The 19,892-nt window shown below is 51.2% G+C and overlaps 1 protein-coding gene across 1 annotated transcript in view; it reads left to right on the forward strand.

The window, feature by feature from the left end:
• The window catches only part of LOC311524754 (uncharacterized protein), a 214,824-nt gene that overhangs the window by 16,410 nt on the left and 178,522 nt on the right, over positions 1-19,892 (forward strand). The window contains exons 6-16 of the mRNA XM_084636213.1: positions 562-655; positions 1,000-1,173; positions 3,254-3,414; positions 4,616-4,745; positions 8,009-8,125; positions 8,512-8,667; positions 10,215-10,331; positions 15,501-15,647; positions 16,416-16,535; positions 18,402-18,560; positions 19,518-19,646. Coding sequence (XP_084492339.1) covers positions 562-655; positions 1,000-1,173; positions 3,254-3,414; positions 4,616-4,745; positions 8,009-8,125; positions 8,512-8,667; positions 10,215-10,331; positions 15,501-15,647; positions 16,416-16,535; positions 18,402-18,560; positions 19,518-19,646 — 1,504 coding nt within the window. The remainder of the gene's footprint in view (positions 1-561; positions 656-999; positions 1,174-3,253; positions 3,415-4,615; positions 4,746-8,008; positions 8,126-8,511; positions 8,668-10,214; positions 10,332-15,500; positions 15,648-16,415; positions 16,536-18,401; positions 18,561-19,517; positions 19,647-19,892) is intronic.

Raw genomic sequence — 19,892 nt, forward strand, 5'->3', positions numbered from 1 at the left:
TGCATGTTCCTTTCCCTGCTAGGGACTTTGGATTCTGGGAAGCCTTAAACGGAGACACAGTAGTTCTTGTTTGCTCTGCAGACCCTCAAGAGACAGGGCAAAGGGAACATTGCATGGCCTGTCTGGCCCATTCTTCTCAGCTGACTGCTACAAGGAGGTTGCTACCAAGGTGGCACCGAAGAGTGAGCGGTGGGGTACGGGGCTGCTCACGTCAGCCACTGTTTCCGATCTGGCCCTGGTTGATAGTGGCTGAAAGTGGTTACCATCTGATGGCTCATTGCTGGTCTCAGGACAGGGGGCCATGGGTTCCTGGTGTCTGAGATGCCCTAGCTGGGCAGTAGAAGGTGTGCAGGGAAGGAAGCTTGCATGGATGTGATTCCTATTCTGTGGAGAAGCAGCAGCCTCCCCTTTCCAGGGCCATCAGCCTGGCTCCTTCCTCGCCGGGCTCTGCGTGGAAGTGCCTCGTCCGCCGGTAGAGCACGGCGGTCAATCGCAGTACGTGTTGCAGATTGCTCACGTTGGACACCCTGGTTACCCGGCTATGACTCTGCTTCCTTGCAGATCGTTGTTTTAATCACAGATGGGAAATCTGCCGATTCTGTCGAAGATGCGGCTCAGGCGCTACGGGACAGAGGAGTTACAGTATTTGCTGTGGGTAGGTACGGTAGAAATGAAGACGCTGAGAACGTCACCACTGTGGATTGGGTATACATGGCAGGGTGTACACGAATGCATACTACATGTGTGTGTATATATATATATATACCCCATAGAATACTGAATAGACCAAGGGCTAGACACTACAAAATATCACATATATCCCCCAGGGGAATACACAGCAATGGGAACTGCATCTACGCCAAGGGACTACACCTCTAAACACTGGGTCTGAGTCTCTGCTCCGCTTTGCAGGAAGCTGTAAATGGCAATGCCCGGTAGCAGGCAGTGACGAATCAGGCCTCTTGTTTTCCCTTCCTTTCCCCACCCCCGCGCCTTTAGGAATTAAGAATGCCGACAGGAACGAGCTGAGGAAAATAGCTTCCACGCCTGCCGAGGAGCATGTGCTTTACACTGAAGATTTCCACTTGCTGGGTAACTTGTCCCCTAAACTCTCTCGAAGGCTCTGTGTCACGGCCTCCGAGCCTCCGCGCCCCACCAGGCAGGCTGTGGAGGGTGAGTCTGGACCCCTGCCCACTCTTATTTTCCATTTAGTTGAATCAGCCCCTTTCTCTGGGGCAGGAGGGGGTGGGGGGCTCCGACATCCCATTAGACTTGCTCTCTGCATCCCATATATTCACATCAATAGACTTTTAGGGCTTGACAAAGCCCTGGCTGGGATGATTTAGTTGGGGTTGGTCCTGCTTTGAGCAGGGGTTGGACTAGCTGACTTCCTGAGGTCTCTTCCAACCCTAATCTTCTATAAATCTATGTGAGACCTGTAGGGTATGTCCACACAGCATTTAAACCCCTAGGGCTGGCCCATTTCAGCCGATTCAGGCTCATGGGGCTCAGGCTACAGGGCTGTTCAATTGTGGTGTAGACGTTTGGGCTTGGGCTGCAGGCCAGCTGTGAGACCCTCCCCCCTCATGGGGTCCCAGAGCCCAGGCTCGGGCTGGAGCCTGCATGTCTACACTGCAATTAAACAGCCGCATAGCCCAAGCCCCGCGAGTCCGCGGCAGCTGACACGGGCCAGCCGCGGGGGGTTAACTGCAGGGTAGACAGACCCTTAGAAAGCAGCCAGCCGCCAGTGCATCCGGTTTGTCGTTCAGAGGGCAGTGCCCACATTGTCCTTGATTGCATTTATTTCACGCTGGTGACACTGGATCACAGCACTGGCATTGGAGAGAGGAGTGACAGCAGGAGATGAGGGACAGTAGTTGCCTGTGGTTGGAAGCCCTGCCTGGGATATTAGTATCACCCCATCCAGGGAGCAGGATTTACCTCTATCCCAGGGTCTGGTACGAAGCCCACTGAAGTCCAGTGGGGTGAGTAACTGAGTTTTCAGTTTTGTGGCCGAACCAGAAAAGAAGAAAAAAGTTTCAGGTCGACTCAAGACAAAGATTTTTTTTGAAATTTTCAGCGAAATGAAAAGCTCGAGAACATTTTGTTTTGGGTGCAACTGACCATTCTGTTCAACCCAAAATGAAAAGTTTCCTAGCGTTTTCAAGGTTTTTTTTTTTTTTTTTGTAAACCGTTCAAATAATTCATAAAATTGGGGTAAAATTCAAAATGAAAAATCGCTGTGAATCGAAAAGTGAAAACCTATCAATCAGCTTTGGGAATTGGTTTTTTGTTTGTTTGTTTTTGTTTCTGAAACAACTCGAGGAATTCAGCACAAATGTGTGAGCTGTTTCAGGTGACCGGAGTCTGCCTTTGTGGGCGAGAAGAAAGTTTCAGAGGAAAACTTTCACCCAGCTCTACAGAGAAGTCAATGGGGAGGGATTGCATTGACTCCAGTGGGCTGTGGATCAGGCTCCCAGTCCCAAGTGGTTCATCAGCCTGCATTTAAAAGTCTCTAGTGATGTGGACGGGTGTTTCCTAATGGGGGAAAAACAGGAGCGAGCCCCCCCCTTGCAGCCATTGCTACTGCCCAGCGGACAGACAGACAGCTGCCAGACTGAGCAGGAGCCGGCTCAGTGCTAGGATCAGAGATGCCCAAGTGTTTTAACAGGCAGAGCTGCCATAGTAACTGATTTGTCTCTACCATGACAACAGAGGATCAGGGAACTGATACTTTGGGATTTAGCTGGGCTGTACCTTACCCATTACTGTGTGCCCATCTCTAAAAATCCCATAGGAACGGGACTATTTTCTATTGAACTCTACCACATTTTGGACCATCCTAAAGATTGTAATAGAGTATTCTAACCCTGCCACAGAATCCCATCCGGGAGCTTAAAAAGGAAGCTCGAGAGGAGCCCATTCTCTATTAATTTGTGTAGATTTTTAGAATAATTTCTGTGGAACTTTACTAAATGTTTCTAGAACCCTATTGGATTAATCCCATATCAATTCTCTAGGACCGCTCCATAGGGGTATGTGTGAGATCTTTAGATCCTGGCATAGGTCTAGAGCCCAGCTGCTCGTCCCCTTCAGTCTTACCAATTGGGTTGCTTTGGCTGATGTTTTCTTTTCAAGGCTATCTCTGGAAGGGGAATGGCAGCTTTGTTACTAGAGGCCCTCCCAGGAGTCCTGTCCTGCAGTGTCTCTAACAGCCCAAATCACGGAGTTTTATTTCTCCACCTGCTTTTAGTGGAGAAGATCGTTGGTCCCCGGGATTTACTTGTCAGCGAACAAAGTTACAGCTCTTTGAGGCTGACCTGGACTCCCGCCACGGGGAAGGTGATGGAATACCATGTCCTCCTGAATTCACTTTCTGCTACTGGGCAGCTTATTTCTGAGGACCAGCGGCAGGTAGACCTCCTCCCTTCCTCCCGTGGTCTGCATTTGGCACATGGAATGCTTGTCATCCCCTGATTTTCAGAGCCTCTGAGTGTGATGGCTGCTATCTTGGCCAGTGTACCAGGGCAGGACAGGTTGCCAACTTTCTGACCGAACAAAACCGAACACCCTTACCCCGCCCCTCCTCCGAGGCCCCACCCCGCTCACTCCATCCCCCCTCCCTCTGTTGCTCACTGTCCCCCTCACTCGCTCATTTTCACCAGGCTTGGGGAGTATTGGGGAGGGTCCCTTTCTGACCAGGTGTTCGGTTGAAAACTGGACTCCTGGCAACCCTGCCTGGGCAGCTGGAGGTTCCAAGGCTCCCCACAGTGGCTCAGGCTCCCTGGGCAGCTCTTACCATGGCCCAGCTCTAGCTTCCAGTCTTCTACCTGGGTGGGGTAGAACGTGAGAACAGTCCACTTTCTTGTAACACTCTTGCCCTTCTGTTTCTAGTCCTTGGGGCATAGGGGCAGTACAGAGCATGCTACCGGCACGTCGCCAGTAAACAATAGTAATCTCTTATCTCATTGGACCAGATGCTGCCACCCCAACTCACAATGAGCGGTATTCTACATAGCATCAGATTTCAGGGGGCCTACTCACAAAGTAAGGGACTTCTCAGGGTAAGAGTAGCAGATTCTGGCCCAGCATTCAGTGTTACCTTGAGAGTTGTTATTATTTACACTACAGTAGCCCCAACCGAGATGCGGGCCCCATTGCGCTAGGAGCTGTACAAGCACATAGCAAGAGACAGACTGCTCTGGAGAGTTTTCCTATCCAAATAAAACTCAGAAATAAATAAGCCTATTTTTCAGCCTACATTTTTTGCTTACCGATTTCATCCCCTTGCCTCAGATCCAAAGGCCTTTGATAATGGAAAGTCTCCCACTGACTTGAGGACAGGGCCTTGGATCAAACCAGATTCTCCTTTGTAATGGCTTCCCCTTCATGGTGTTTACACTCTTGGCTGTAAGTGTAAAGAGGGAAAATCCCCTTCCGACGCCCAGCCAAATCAAAGGGACTATATCCTGCTGTCAAAATGCTTGAACTCCTGGTTGGCATTCTAGCACCGTCCTTCCTCATCTGCATGGCTCGTTGTGTAGCTCATCAGAGCCAGAGCCTGCTTCGCCTGACAGTGACCGGCTAAGCGCCTCTCTTCTCTTGTCTGTGACAGATTGTTTTGGATGGCAAAAAAAGCACCGTGCTGGTGTCCGATCTGAAGCCCGACACAAACTATTTCTTCACGGTCCTGGCAGTCTACGCGGACGCCCTCGGGGAGTCAACGGCCGTCAAAGGGAAGACGAGTGAGTGTGTCCTTTGGAAACTGTTCCCCTTGTTATTTATTTGTTGACATGTCCAGAAGCCAGGCTGGAAAGTATGTGTGTTGGGTGCAGCCTTGGAAGCATCCGATACTGTCTGGTTTAGTGAATCATGGTATCTAATTTATCAGTGATGGTGTCCAATTTAGTATAATTTCCAAGTGCCTGAGAATGGGGGAGCTTGCTTAGGCCATGGCTCTGCATGTTGCTTTGTGCATTGGGCCCCTGGGGCTTAGCACCAGTACAGAGGTCTGCTTGTGGGAGCAGGATCAGGGACTTAATTATTTCATGGAAATCTGTCATGCTGCAGGTCGTCCTGCAATAATCCATAGCAAGAATGGAATTCACCCCAGTGCAGAGAATGGGCACAAGGCCTATGCATGGCTTTGTGTTCCCCAGAAGCTCTGTTTTGAGGGTTGCAGTGGATTTAGGTCGTGTCATGGCGGGGTACTGGCTGTCTGCACGCAGGGCTGAATTTTGCCCAAGGAGAACACCATGTTGCACGATTAAGTTCCTGAAGTCGGGAAGTGACCTAAGTGAAGGTCACTCATGCCCCTGCTCGAGGAGCTGATCTGTGCATTGGGCTGGTCCTCTACACAGTGGTGACTTTCACCCAGTCACCTGAGTCCCTGAATCTTGCTCTGGATCATCAGATTGCCAAGACAGCAGCTTCCTGTGGGGCTCTACTTCAGACATATTTTAAATCATTTTATCGGGATTTCCTCTGTACTCTAACGAGCGATGTCGAACCTTTCTGCTGTTACATTACTGCCTTCCGTTAAGAGCCAGTTTCCCAGTGTCAGAAATATAGGCCAAATTCAGGCCAGGTGCCACACCAGCAAGGCTCCTGTTTACTCTGGGTCTGGATTTGGCTGACTGTGTGAGTCTTGAACCAGGTGTTGCTGCACGGCAGGTGTGTTAAGGCATTGCACCAGTTCAGCTCCTCTGTTTTGTGTGAAGTGTCTAGTCTGCTTTTCCTGAGGGACCTACTTTTTTGAGTGGTGTCTGTCTTCTTGAGGGAGGATCTCAGACAGGATTAAATAAATAATGAGTCTTAGATTCATAGACTCATAGACTTTAAGGCCAGAGGGGACCATCACGATCATCTAGTCTGACCTCCTGCAGGTTGCAGGCCACAGAACCTCACCTACCCGCCCCTGTAATAGACCCCTAACCTCTGGCTGAATTACTGAAGCCCTCAGATCATGGTTTAAAGCCTTCAAGTTATAGAAAATCCACCATTTACACTAGTTTAAACCTGCAAGTTACCCAAGCTGCAGAGGAAGGCGGAAAACGCTCTGGGCTTCTGCCAATCTGACCCAGGGGAAAATTCCTTCCCAATTCCAAATCTGGTGATCAGTCAGACCCTGAGCATCTGGGCAAGACCCACCAGGCAGATACCTGGGAACAAATACTCTGTAGCAAGTCAGAGCCCTCCCCATCTGCTAGTGTCTTGATAATGTTTTCTTACATACACTTACCAAGAATAAGATGGAATGTTTTGGTGGGAAAAGTAAAGTCACCCGATATATCTTCTGATCCCCACTAGTGTAACCCTTCTGCCTGTCAGAGTTGGCAGCAACAAGGGCCGGGTTCAGTACCTAGGGGTTCCATTCCAATAACACAATGCAAAACCGGCTCGAGCCCCCACCCAGTGACCTGGGACAAATATATACCACCCCCGCTGGGCACCTCCAAGAGGCAATACTTCCTCTCTCGCAAGCAACATAGTCAGAGTGTAACAAAAAGCCTTTTAATAACAGAGGAACACAATGTGGCATTATGTTGGGGAAACACCACCAACAGGAGTCATAACACAACCCATGAGCAAAAAAATCCACCCCAAGCAAATTGGGGCATGTCCTTTCCCTTTAGTTCTTGAGTCCAGCAACCCCAAAGTCCCAAAAGTCCAACGACCCAAAAGTCTCTGTCTATGGTTGGGGAGCCCCAGAGTTCAAAAGTTTACCTGCAGAGTTTTACCTCCCAACCTGGGTGGAGATTGGAGGGGGGGTTAAGGGGCACCTTACGTGGTCCAAAGCTGATGGCCCCACCTCTCCATGGGGCTCTGCTCTGCCAGCCACCCCATGGGCTCCACCAGCCGCTCCGCTCGCCGTCCTGCAAACTGCTCCACTCCACCAGCCACTCTGCTCACCGTTGCACATCGTATAACTGCTCCACCACACATCTTCAGGCTCCCCCACCACTTAACACAACACTCAGTGATTTCACCTTGTAGTAGGGGAGCCTCAGTGCTGGTGCACCATTAGCCCAAAGTGAATTCCGCTCAGCAGCCTGTAACTAGACTCCTAATGGAATCAAAATTAGCTCTGATATTCCACAGTGGAGAGAGGAGGAAGTGCAATTAGCAGGTAAGGCCCTCACCAAGGGGCCCATGCCACCAAGTATTAATACCTATCCCCAACCTCTCTCCATTCACAGAGTTTTGGAACCCATGTCCCTTGCCTAGCGAGTGCTACTTAGTTGATGGCGAGTCCCTCCATCATAACAAAAGGCCAAGAGCAGTTCCACTGTCCTCGATTCCCATAATCAGGGTAATAACAATTTATTCTTCCTGCCCCAATAACAGAGACACTGGGGGTCCCACAGCAGCCAAAGTGACCATTTGGGCAGCTACGGCCTCATTCTAGGCGGGGTGGGTGTGCCTATGCAAATGAGATCGGCCCCTGAAGTTCTTTTCCACAACTTGCCACGCCTCCCCACTAGGTGTCAGGGTGGAGCCCATCCTGACTCTGCTTACCCTAGTGAGCCGGAGGCAGGAGTTGTAGCTCTGGCCGCTGTGGCTGGTTGGATCAGTACAGAGCCACGTGAGTAGGAGTGAGCAAGATTCAGTGCATGTCCCCATTGCAGTGTTGCCCCGCCTCCAAGCAAACGCTACCCTCAGTAGAGTCCGTGGCAATGCCGTGAGAGTAGAGATCCTCGAGAGTTCCCAGCTCTGTACTAAGCAGTGGTGCATTGTGGGTGATCCTGAAACACTCTCATGCTGCAACATTCACTTTGTACAGCTGCCAGTGACCCTGCAAGGTATGAGAGGGCAGGAAGCAAGGAACTAGGGATGTTAGTGAGGGGATGGAAGGGAGCATGGGGGATCTGATTCTGTGAGGGGAGTGTCTGTTCCCCGCTGTGTCCCTTCACCCTTGGAGAACACGGGAGTTTCTCTTCTTTGTAGGGGGTCTTTGCTGTGGGGCAGCCTTGACCCTTAACCTCTGGGTCCCTTTTGTGTCTTAAAGCGCCCATACCTCCAGTGACCAATTTCCGGGTCATCGAAGAAGGACTCTTTAGCCTCAAGGTAGCCTGGACTCCTCCCCTAGGGAAGCTTGAAGGCTACAAGATCTACATGCCCAGATGTAAGTTGTGATCTGCTAGGTTTTCACACCAGTGTCAGGTATTTTCATGTAAATCCTGATGCTTGGGAAAAGCAACTTCCCCACTTCCAGAGCTCTGTCCTCTGAGGCCTTGCCCGGGCATCGCAATGCAGTGGGGATCACATTGCATCGCTGATGTAGCTGTGTCACCCTGGGGCAACGCGGCGTTGGCCTCCCCCCGGTGAGTTTGGAGCCTCTTGTAGAAAGCGGGGTAGTCCCATCAAGACAGGGGCTTTCCATTGCAAACCCAGATGGTGCAATTCTGGGGCTAATTCTCTGATGCTGACAGTAGACTGGCAAATATGCCACGCTCCTCTGTCCACAGGTGTCACTCACCAGGGTGTCCTATTTGCTTCTGGCCCCTACAGCAAACAGACCCGGGATGACCTATGAGCAGATTCTGGGCGGAAAAGTCACCTCTCACGTGCTTGGCAACTTGCAGGAGGATAAAGAATATACTGTCAGTATCTATGCTGTGTACCGCCAGGGCTCGAGCCAACCGGTGTCCGCTACAGGGAGAACATGTAAGAGGTTTGATCGCTGAGGTGGCATTCTTAATTGCACTGGAAATCGGGCTCATGCCTGCTCTCCTTTGCACTCTTGCTCCTGCTCTGATGCTTGCCCCTGTGCACATGGATGCTTTTCTTTGCATGCTTGCTGTCATGCCTGTCCCTGTGCACATGTCTGGTCTTCTTTGCACACTTGCTTCTGCTCTCACGCTTGCCGCTGTGCACATGGATGCTTTTCTTTGTATGCTTATGCTGCTGCCATGCCTGTCTCTGTGCACACATATGGTCTTCTTTTCATGCTCGCTTCTGCTCTCACGCCTGCCCCTCTGCTTATGCATGCTCACACATGCTCATACACACTCTACCCCTATTCTTGTGCTTTCACGCACACTCAGACCTGCTTCCATCTGTTCCCGTGCCCCTGCACACTTTCCCCTGCATGCTCAACCCTGCTCCCATCCCCCATTCTTGCTCACATTCCCCGACACGTCACACTGGGAGATTTCTCTCAACAGTTCAGCCTCCGCTCCAAACCCATTCCATTTAATAAAGGCTCAGTCAGACTCTCCTCTCACTGTCTGAAGTCAAGGGAAGCAGCAGGTGTTCGATGTTTTTGACGTCCAGCACTTGTTTAGCTGCCTTAATATGGACTTAAGAGCCTAACTTTAGGAACCGTTTTTTAAAAACTCTTGGCCTTAGGGGTTACTTGAACCATCAACTCCACTCCTCAGCAGTGACCTGTTCTTGATGTTTCAGAGAAAGCCCCACCCCCTTCACTGCCTATAACTCCAAGCCCATCCTCCGAGCTAGGTGGGAAATGGTTTTCCCATCCTGGAAAATGTTTTGAGATTTCTAAAATGTTTCCTGTCCCAAATCACTAGATGAGGGGCTCAGACATGGATCTAGAAGAGGGAAGCTGGCCGTGCTGTGGATAAAGAGAACACCTCTCGTTCACTATAGCTAGTTGCTGTCTGGGCTCCATGGCCCCGCCCTTCATCTGAGGGGGCAGGTCTATTGTTCATTTAGGCTCCACCCACCCACCCAGAATTGAAATTTCACGAGCACTCAATTAAATTGTTCCAGATCTTTCATTTCATGGAGGTCGTTGTGATTTATGCAGAGATTGACCCCAGTTGAGAGTCTGGCCTAGTACTTAAAACAAGTAGCCTTCCCTTCTGCCCCCTCCCTTCATTTATCCACTCACCCTGTGTGCCTTGCTCTCTCTTTAAGCCCCGGGCCTGCTCCCTGCCTGCAAATCTGTTGGCATCCGAGCACTCTGTGTAAATCAAACCAGATTGGCGCATCAGTGGTGCGGGCCAGAAAAAGCGACCGTGACAGCTCGCGCAGCTGGCGTCCCTGCAGCTTGGGCTCAGAGTGACTGTTCCTGATGAGCGGCCACAGCCTTTTACTAGATGCATTAAAACCGACAGGCTATGAAGGAACTCTTCAAAATCTCTCTCCCCTCTGGCTAATGTAGGCGGGAAGCAGCCCACGGTTCCCACAGGGGTGCATGGGTTGTAATGTAGCTTCTCTGAAATGTCTGTTTCCTTTAACCCTTCCAGTGAAGCTCCTGCCAGTGAAAAGCATCTTGCTCCAGAATGAGACAACTGACACCATCCAGGCCAGGTGGACCTCAGTTAGGGGAGCATCAGGATACAGGCTCACCTGGGTGTCGGCAGGTACAGTCTCCAGGAACCAGAGGAGTGTGTCATTGTCATGATGCTCTGTTAGCAGCTTGCATCATTATTGAATCTGCTTTTGCTTTTGTCATCACCCTTGTTTAGCAGCACCAGGGTGCATGTTCCCACCCAAGCTTCCCACAATGAGATTAGAGACAGACCTGGTCGAAATCCTGACCCTAAACACCTGGGATTTGAATCCAGATCTGAGATTTGCACAGGGGTCTTTTCTCTGACCCTGGATTCAAACACCCTTTATGCTGTTGTTAGGGAAGTGTTAGAAATCTAGATGTTCTTCTTTTATTTTTGCCCCGCAGGAAGGATGGTTTGGTGGTTAAAACAAAAAACAGGGAGTCAGGACACTTGCATTCTCTTCCTGCCCTATGACCAGCTTCCCGGGTTGACCTAGGGCAAGTAACTTCTCCTCCGGGTGCCTCAACTTCCCAAGTTGTAAAATAGGGATAACACCCACTGTACAGGGGTGATTTAGTTGGGGTTGGTCCTGCTTTGAGCAAGGGGTTGGACTTGATGACCTCCTGAGGTCCCTTCCAACCCTGATATTCTATGATTCATTCAATGGTATCTCTGAAGCACTTTGAGATCCTCAGGAAGGAAGGTGCTTTAGGGCAGTGGTTCTTAATCAGGGGTCCAGGGGCCCCTGGGAGGCCATGAGAAGGTTTCAGGGGAGCTGTGAAGCAGGGCCAGTGTTAGACTCACTGGGGCCCAGGGCAGAAAACCGAAGCCCCACTGTATGGGGCTGAAGCCTGGGGCCCTGAGCCCCACCACCTGGGGTTGAAGCCGAAGCTTGAGCAAGTTAGCTTTGCGGGGGGGTCCTGTCACATGGGGCCCCAGGCAATTGCCCTGCTGGCTACCCCCTAATGCTGGCCCTGGCTTTTATATGCAGAAAGCCAGTTGTGTGGGACAGCTGTGCTGTGGAGTTTTTGTAGCATGTTGGGGGACTCCGAAAGAAAAAGCTTGAGAACCCTTGACCAAGGAGAGGATGAAGTACCACCATTCCTGCTACTGTGTAATAAACTAGTAGTGAATGGATTTCCAAAGTGCGAATAAACACTCCAAATTGCAGAGATTTAGCCAGTCCTCTCCTTTGGCTTTGGATCGTTTGGCTGGAAATCGGGAAAGCAGGCACTTGTGGGTCAGGGACAGTCTTTTTTGTTCTGCGTTTGTACAGTGCCAAGCACTATGGGGCCCAGACCCATGACGGGGAATACAAATCATAATAATTTCTTTTCCTTCTGGACTTGTTCCTTAAGAACAGGTTCTCGTGTGGTATTTCAGCCCTCGCAGAAATGCAGCAAAAGGTGTGTGTCTGTGTCTCTGTGTGTATTCCTCAGTTTTTTTTAAATCTCAGGACTCCTGGGTCTTATTCCCGCTGATGCACTATGCGACTGTGGGCAAGTTACTTTACCTCTCAGTGCCTTCCTGTTCCCCATAGGGACCGAATGGCTAGGCAGCAGTTCTGCGGAAAAGGACCTAGGGGTGACAGTGGACGAGAAGCTGGATATGAGTCAGCAGTGTGCCCTTGTTGCCAAGAAGGCCAATGGCATTTTGGGATGTATAAGTAGGGGCATAGCGAGCAGATCGAGGGATGTGATCGTTCCCCTCTATTCGACATTGGTGAGGCCTCATCTGGAGTACTGTGTCCAGTTTTGGGCCCCACACTACAAGAAGGATGTGGATAAATTGGAGAGAGTCCAGCGAAGGGCAACAAAAATGATTAGGGGACTGGAACACATGAGTTATGAGGAGAGGCTGAGGGAGCTGGGATTGTTTAGCCTGCAGAAGAGAAGAATGAAGGGGGATTTGATAGCTGCTTTCAACTACCTGAAAGGGGGTTCCAAAGAGGATGGCTCTAGACTGTTCTCAATGGTAGCAGATGACAGAACGAGGAGTAATGGTCTCAAGTTGCAGTGGGGGAGGTTTAGGTTGGATATTAGGAAAAACTTTTTCACTAAGAGGGTGGTGAAACACTGGAATGCGTTACCTAGGGAGGTGGTAGAATCTCCTTCCTTAGAGGTTTTTAAGGTCAGGCTTGACAAAGCCCTGGCTGGGATGATTTAACTGGGAATTGGTCCTGCTTTGAGCAGGGGCTTGGACTAGATGACCTTCTGGGGTCCCTTCCAACCCTGATATTCTATGATTCTACAACTGGGGAGAAGGCTAGATGAACTGGCCAGTGTGTATGTGTCACTACTGCCCTCTGCTGGATGGAATCAGAAACGTTCTACTCTGTGTCATAGGCCCTGCATCACAGTCCTAGCTAGAGGGCTATTTGTGTGTGTGTGTGTGTGTGTGCGTCCATCGTATCCATTGTCCATCATCAAATCCAACACCCGCAAATTTCCCTGACACACAACTTTGTAGCGGACGCCCAGAAGGGAACGGGACCATTGGGTGTTGTCGTTGTAACTCCTACATATTCGCCCCTTTTGTGATTAATACAACAGGGGTCATTTTCCCACCCCGCTTCTAGAACGCTGGTTTGAGGGATAATTCTACACTGCAATGTACATCCCAGGAATGTGTTTCCCTGGATGGGGCTGATTGTTCTTTCCCATCTTCCAAGACAGAGAATAGAGTAAAATAGCCGCTCATGCGGACGGTGTGTTGGCAGAACAAGGATACGACTGACACAGACAGGAAAATGAGGACATGGCACCCCCTAGTGGCTGAACTAAGAATAGCCACCGTTGGCTTTACGCATGCAAGAAGAATGAAAGATGCAGTAACTTTTAAGAGTAGCAGCCGTGTTAGTCTGTATTCGCAAAAAGAAAATTTGTACTTGTGGCACCTTAGAGACTAACCAATTTATTTGAGCATAAGCTTTCGTGAGCTACAGCTCACTTCATAGGATGCATTCAGTGGAAAATACAGTGGGGAGATTTATATACATAGAGAACATGAAACAATGGGTGTTACCATACACACTGTAACGAGAGTGATCACTTCAGGTGAGATATTACCAGCAGGAGAGCGGGGGGGGGGGGAACGGACGACCCTTTTGTAGTGATAATCAAGGTGGGCCATTTCCAGCAGTTGACAAGAACATCTGAGGAACCATAGTGGGGGAGGGGAGAATAAACATGGGGAAATAGTTTTACTTTGTGTAATGACCCATCCACTCCCAGTCTTTATTCAAGCCTAATTTAATGGTGTCCAGTTTGCAAATTAATTCCAGTTCAGCAGTCTCTCAATGGAGTCTGTTTTTGAAGTTTTTTTGTTGAAGAATTGCCACTTTTAGGTCTGTAATCGAGTGACCAGAGAGATTGAAGTGTTCTCCGACTGGTTTTTGAATGTTATAATTCTTGACGTCTGATTTGTGTCCATTTATTCTTTTACATAGAGACTATCCAGTTTGACCAACGTACATGGCAGAGGGGCATTGCTGGCACATGATGGCATATATCACACGGGTAGATGTGCAGGTGAACGAGCCTCTGATAGTGTGGCTGATGTGATTAGGCCCTGTGATGGTGTCCTCTGAATAGATATATGGACACAGTTGGCAACGGGCTTTGTTGCAAGGATAGGTTCCTGGGTTAGTGGTTCTGTTGTGTGGTGTGTGGTTGCTGGTGAGTATTTGCTTCAGGTTGGGGGGCTGTCTGTAGGCAAGGACTGGCCTGTCTCCCAAGATCTGTGAGAGTGATGGGTCGTTCTTCAGGATAGGTTGTAGATCCTTGATGATGCGTTGGAGAGGTTTTAGTTGGGGGCTGAAGGTGATGGCTAGTGGCATTCTGTTATTTTCTTTGTTGGGCCTGTCCTGTAGTAGGTGACTTCTGGGCACTCTTCTGGCTCTGTCAATCTCCTTCAGTAACTTTTAAGAGTCCTGGAAATGTGAGATTTGCCTATCTCCTTCCAGCCAGGACAGGAGTGTCCCCTGCAGATCAAATAACTTTTTAGTCTGAGCATGCTTTGTGTTTTGTGATATTCCCTGGAGGAGAGGAGATGACCCTTTCCCATCCTTCCCAGAGCTCCACAGATATTCCCTGCCCTGCCCTGTACCCCCAACCTCAACTTCCTGCTTTGGGGTAGCCATCCGTCCAGCCAGAGGACTCCCTTGGGAGCCCATGGACAGCACTGCCACCAGCTGGGCCCCTTTTGAAGCAGACGGGTTTCCCCCCTTCTTCCAACAGGAGTGAAGCATGTTACCTGCCCAATCACACGCAGCTGTTTGTATTTTGTGGGTTTGGTTTATTCTCCTGTGCCATCGGGGCACCCTAATGACTGACTGGCCCCCAGGAAGTTTGCGGGTATCAAAGCTGCCATATTTCAGAGTAACAGCCGTGTTAGTTTGTAACCGCAAAAAGAACAGGAGGACTTGTGGCACCTTAGAGACTAACAAATTTATTAGAGCATAAGCTTTCGTGGGCTACAGCCCACTTCATCGGATGCATAGAACAGAACATATAGTAAGAAGATATATATAGATAGATAGATAGATATACATACAGAGAAGGTGGAAGTTGACATATAAACTGTAAGAGGCTAATTAATTAAGATGAGCTATTATCAGCAGGAGAAAAAAACTTTTGTAGTGCTAATCAAGATGGTCCATTTAGACAAGAAGGTGTGAGGGAAATAGATGCAATATGTGTAATGACCCAGCCACTCCCAGTCATTGTTGTTTTTATTTACAGTAGAGCCTGTAGGCCCCAAGCGAGATCAGGGCCCCATTGTGACAGGCCCGGGACATACAGCCCCTGCCCTGAAGAGCTGACAATCTACATGCGTGAGGCAGAAGAGAAATATGATCATCTCCATGTTACAGCTGGGAAACTGAGGCACAGAGCAACTGGCCTGCCCAGCCAGTGTAGAGCTGGGGGGAGAAATCTGCACCCCGGCTCCCTCATAAGGGGCAGGACCCAGGGAGGCTGTAGCAGGGGCTGGAATTGAAGCTAGAACTTAAATCCCCATCTGGCGCCTTTACCACAAGCCCAACCTTCCTCTTCTCTCTTCCCACAGGAGCTGACCACACATTAGGGTGGCCACCGATGGGTCTGACTGTTGGTCAGTGTGTGGCATTTAATTGGTGGTGTCCTGCATGCTGTATTCTGGGGGGTGTGGGAAAAGAAGGGGGGAACCAGTCACAGGTGAGTGTCCCTCGAGAGCTAGACTCGGGTGTATCCAGCTGTTGTCTCCTCTCCGGGGCAGGGGGCAGCGTTGAGACCGTGAACCTGGACGACACTTGTACTGACTACATGATCCCGGGGCTGCAGCCTGGGCTGGAATACACCGTCACTGTCAACCCCGTCTTTGGGGACGTGGAGGGGCCCGTGGTGAGCAGCAAGGCAACCACCCGTAAGTGCCCTGGGGTGGGCAAGTGGGAGGGGAAAGGCCTGGGAGGGCAAGTGGGTGAGATCATTCAGTTCAGATCAGCAAGAGCTCAGGCATGGAAGGAACAGGGACTGGGGATGGGGGGTGGCAAAGGAGGGTGGCAAAGGGGCTGAACAGGCAGCTGGGGATGTGGGGGTGGGAGAGGTTGAGTAGCGCTGCTGCCCAGAAGAGAGTTGAGGTACACGTACGGGGAAGGAAGCGTACAGGGTCACAGGACTCCCTTTGGGGACGCCTGGCCTAGGTTCCAGAGCAGGGGATGGGAAGCCAGGAAATGTGGGGGTCTAGCTCTGCCGCTGACTTGCTGGTGAACTGGGGGCAAGTCATTTTGTCTCTCTGTGCCTCAGTTTCCCTATCAGGAATACTGGGGGTGATGTTAGTTATCCTCCTTTATGGAGCACTGTGATAGTGCTGAGAGGCCATGGTGACGGGCCGCAGTGTAGATCTCTAAAATAGATGATCAGCCAGGCTGATCCCTGCATTGCTTGTACCCAGGTTGGCTCCCAGGTCTCCCGGTCATGCACAGCCACCTCCTAGCCAGTATCACCTGGGGCTGACAACCTCCCTCTGGTCTCTTATGCATAGAGCAGCCTGGTGCATTGTGGTCTTTCTTAGGTCCCTTAGGACCTGATCCAAGTCCCCCTGAATTCAGTGAGAGTCTTTCCACTCCTGTTGCATCCGTCAGACCCATAACCTGCCCCGCTTACCCACACTGCTCGGCTCTCTTTCTTAAAGTGGCGGCGAGCGCTGTGCAGACCCTGAAAGTGACCGACGTAACAATCAACTCTGCCCTGCTCGCCTGGAATTCAGTGGCTGGGGCCACTGGGTACAGAGTGGCTTGGGGCCCTACTCCAGGTAAGCCGGTGTTTCTTGAGCCCGTAGCGTGGGCAGGCCCCCTCCGCCCAGCATTCAATGCAGCGCCAAAGCTGGAACAGCGAGCATGTAAAATCAGGGAATGGCAGATGTCGAGGCAGCTCAGGCAGGGGTCACTTGTCCACGTTGCACAACCCTAGAGTTGCTAACTTTCGAATGGCACAAAACCGAACACCCTAGCCCCGCCCCCTCCCTGAGGCCCCGCCCCCCGCTCACTACATTCCCCTCCCTCGGGGGCTCGCTCTCCCCCAACCTCACTCACTTTCACTCGGCTGGGGCAGGGAATTGGGGTGTGTGAGAGGGTGAGGGCTCCAGCTGGGGGTGTGGGCTCAGGTGTGGGGCTGGGGATGAGCGGTTTGGGGTGGAGGAGGGGGCTCTGGGTTGGGAGGGGTCTTAGGGCTGGAGGTTGGGGCACGAGCTTACCTTGGGCAGCTCTGGGTCAGCAGCGGTAAGGCAGGCTGCCAGCTTGTCCTGACGCCATGTTGCATGCAGCCCGAAAGTGGCCAGCAGGTCCTATATTAGTAGATGGGGGGCAGCAGGCTCTGCGCTCTGCTCTCGCCCACTGCAGGCACCGCCTGCCAGCTCCCGGTTCCTGGCCAATGGGAGTGCGGAGCCGGTGCTTGGGCGGGGGCAGCACACGGAACCCTATGGCCCCCCTGCGCTAGAAGCTGGACCTGCTGGCCGCTTCTGGGGTGCAGCATGGTGCCAGGACAGGTAGGGACTAGCCTGCCTTAAACATGCAGCACCATTGACCGGACCTTTAACGGTCTGGTTGATGGTGCTGACCGGGGCCACCAGGGTCCCTTTTCAAGCAGGTGTTCCGGTCGAAAACCAGATACCTGGTCACCCTACGACAACCCACGTGCAACGGGGCAGGGAGCTTGTTTCACTGCGGGCCCTTTGGGTCCAATTCTCAGTTCCATTAAGGGCCTATTTGGGTGCTCTGGCAGCAGAAAAGCTCTCTGAATATCCCTGCACTAAGGGCCTGTCCAGCCAGTGGCGAGCTGGCGGAAGAATTCTGCACACAATGCCCCTCACTCTCCGCCCCCAGCATAAAGAGCATGGCCAGAGTGCACTTTGCTAGGGCTCCCTAGCTCCCAGGACTCATAAGGGCCATGGGAAGCAGTGTACAGACTAGAGCAGCCCAGAGGCTGCACTGACTTACACTGAGGGGGTCAGGCCATGCCCTTGAGTTTAAGGGGCCACCTGAACCCTGCTGACCCTCTCCCTGCATCAGGCCTGGGAAAGAGTTAGCAGACAATCAGGCCCCGTGAGCAGGGGCTTATGGAAAAGGCTTCCTGACCTTGTGGCTTTTCTCCCTTGAGAGGCTGTAAATTCTGCAGACCACCTGCAGCTCCAACCCTGGCCTTCCTTACAGGGATACTGTCCACTGGACTCTTTCTCGAGGGTGGAAACTGACTAATTTTGGCAGGTTTCTGCTTCAAACAGCACCTTCTTTGTTGGTTCATTTATTTCTTTTAATCCGTTTAAGGGAAAATCCCCCTGTACAAAAGTGTTTTGATTCTCTTGCTGATGTTTTGTAAAGGTACCTTCAGTGAGAGCGAAACAAATGAAGCGTTTGATTCTGCAAAGGCAGAGTGGTCTAACCCATTTGGTCTGGGCTTTCCTGTTGCTCCCTGGAGGCTGGATTGGTAGAAATCCAGGTCTTTGACTGGGTCTTTGAACTTCTCTGGCCTGCGTTATACAGGAGGACAGATTAGATGGTCAGAGTGGCCCCTTCTGGCCTTAATATTGATTAACTTTACTCTCTGGCCCCCAGGCTTCCTCCCGCCTGCTCCACTTGCCAACACGGTTTACTCTTCAGCTTCTTTTTCTTCCCCCCAAAAGAATTCTTCCACAAAGACCGACCGCGGCAGCTGGCTCTGAACAGCTCCACCACGGCCTACCAGCTCCGAAACCTGGCCCCCGACAGCGAGTATGTGATTTCCCTCTACGTGCTCTTTGGCTCGGCGGAGGGGCCTGGGATCACCGCCTCAGCCAGGACGTGTGAGTACACGCGTGGCGCGGAAGCGGTGCCTCTCCTTGCCCGGGGAGCTCAGGTACCCGGTACATACCGACAATACAGAGCGCACCAAAGGGCCCTGGAGACGCATGCTTAACCTCTTGTGATCTGAGCTTTTCATTCCAAAGCGTTATACGAACTAGCTGTATCCCCGCCTCTGGAATGCAGCCACCTCTGGGGTAGAACATGACAACTTTAACCTCACAGAGCAGCATTACACCACAGTCTGGGACACAAATGGAGGAAAAATATTATAGCTAACTGAAATGCAGGGGCAATTGCCAGTACATGCCAGTGTTGGAATTTGACTCTGGGGTAAAACCTGTTCTCCTGTGAAAAGAGTGATGGGATTGTTAGAGATCAAGAATGCCAGGACTTTTGTTTTATATTTCTTCCAAAAGGCAACAGCACCTAAAGCAGTACAGAGCCTCTTAATGCCCTGGCGGGGCATTGGGCTCAGTACCTTGCAGCCACTGAGCCACCAGTAATACTCCCTGCAGTAACCCAGGCTTCCTTTGGCTGTCTCCCAGCCAGCTGCTGACCCAACTTAATCTGATGAAGCTTGTGTGATCGGAAGGGATGACAGAATAAGATGATCTGCACCCATGGCTTGGCAGACTTCTGACATCAGTCAAAGGCTACGAGCCACCCCCTCAGCTGGTGTGTCTCGGCGGGGTTCCAGTGAAGGCAATGGAGCTACGCTGATTTACACCAGCTGAGGATCTGCCCCATGATTTCACAAGAAGAATAGCAGCGGGACTGCATCCCTGGCTGACCTACAGCAGTTCAAAGATAAGATTGCCACCATGTCCTTTGAAAGTCACTGTTCCCTAAAAGTCACTCCCCCCGGTGCTGTTAGCAGTGAGAACCCTGAGAGGCGCTGGCGTTTATTGAGCACATTACTAATCAAGACATCAGCTAACGTCACTTTCCCCTGGCAGCGCCGCTTGGCTACGTGTCCAATTTCAAGGTAACTTCTTACACGAGCACATCCATCTCCCTTGCATGGAGGGCCACCGCTGCAGCCACCGGATACCGAATCTCCTGGAGCCCAGGGGGAGCGGGCAGAGGTGAGTGCAGATCGGTCGCCATGGTTTGCTTAGGTTATACACAGAAGGGTGACAAGGATGTTCAAGCTGGCGATGCAGGTTGTCTGCCCGTGTGGAATATTGCTTGGCCACAGGAGATTGCTTTATTCTAGTTCTCTGGGCCTGCAGGGCCGATATCTGCGGAGCTAATGCTCCGAATTGCCGGTGATGGGTGTGAAAAAGCAGGCTGTGTGTGTTACTGCCAGAAGGGTTTGAACCTTCAGCCCT

This window comes from Lepidochelys olivacea, assembly GCF_965140295.1.
Source record: "Lepidochelys olivacea isolate rLepOli2 genome assembly, chromosome: 1".
In the NCBI taxonomy this organism is placed as follows: Eukaryota; Metazoa; Chordata; order Testudines; family Cheloniidae; genus Lepidochelys; species Lepidochelys olivacea.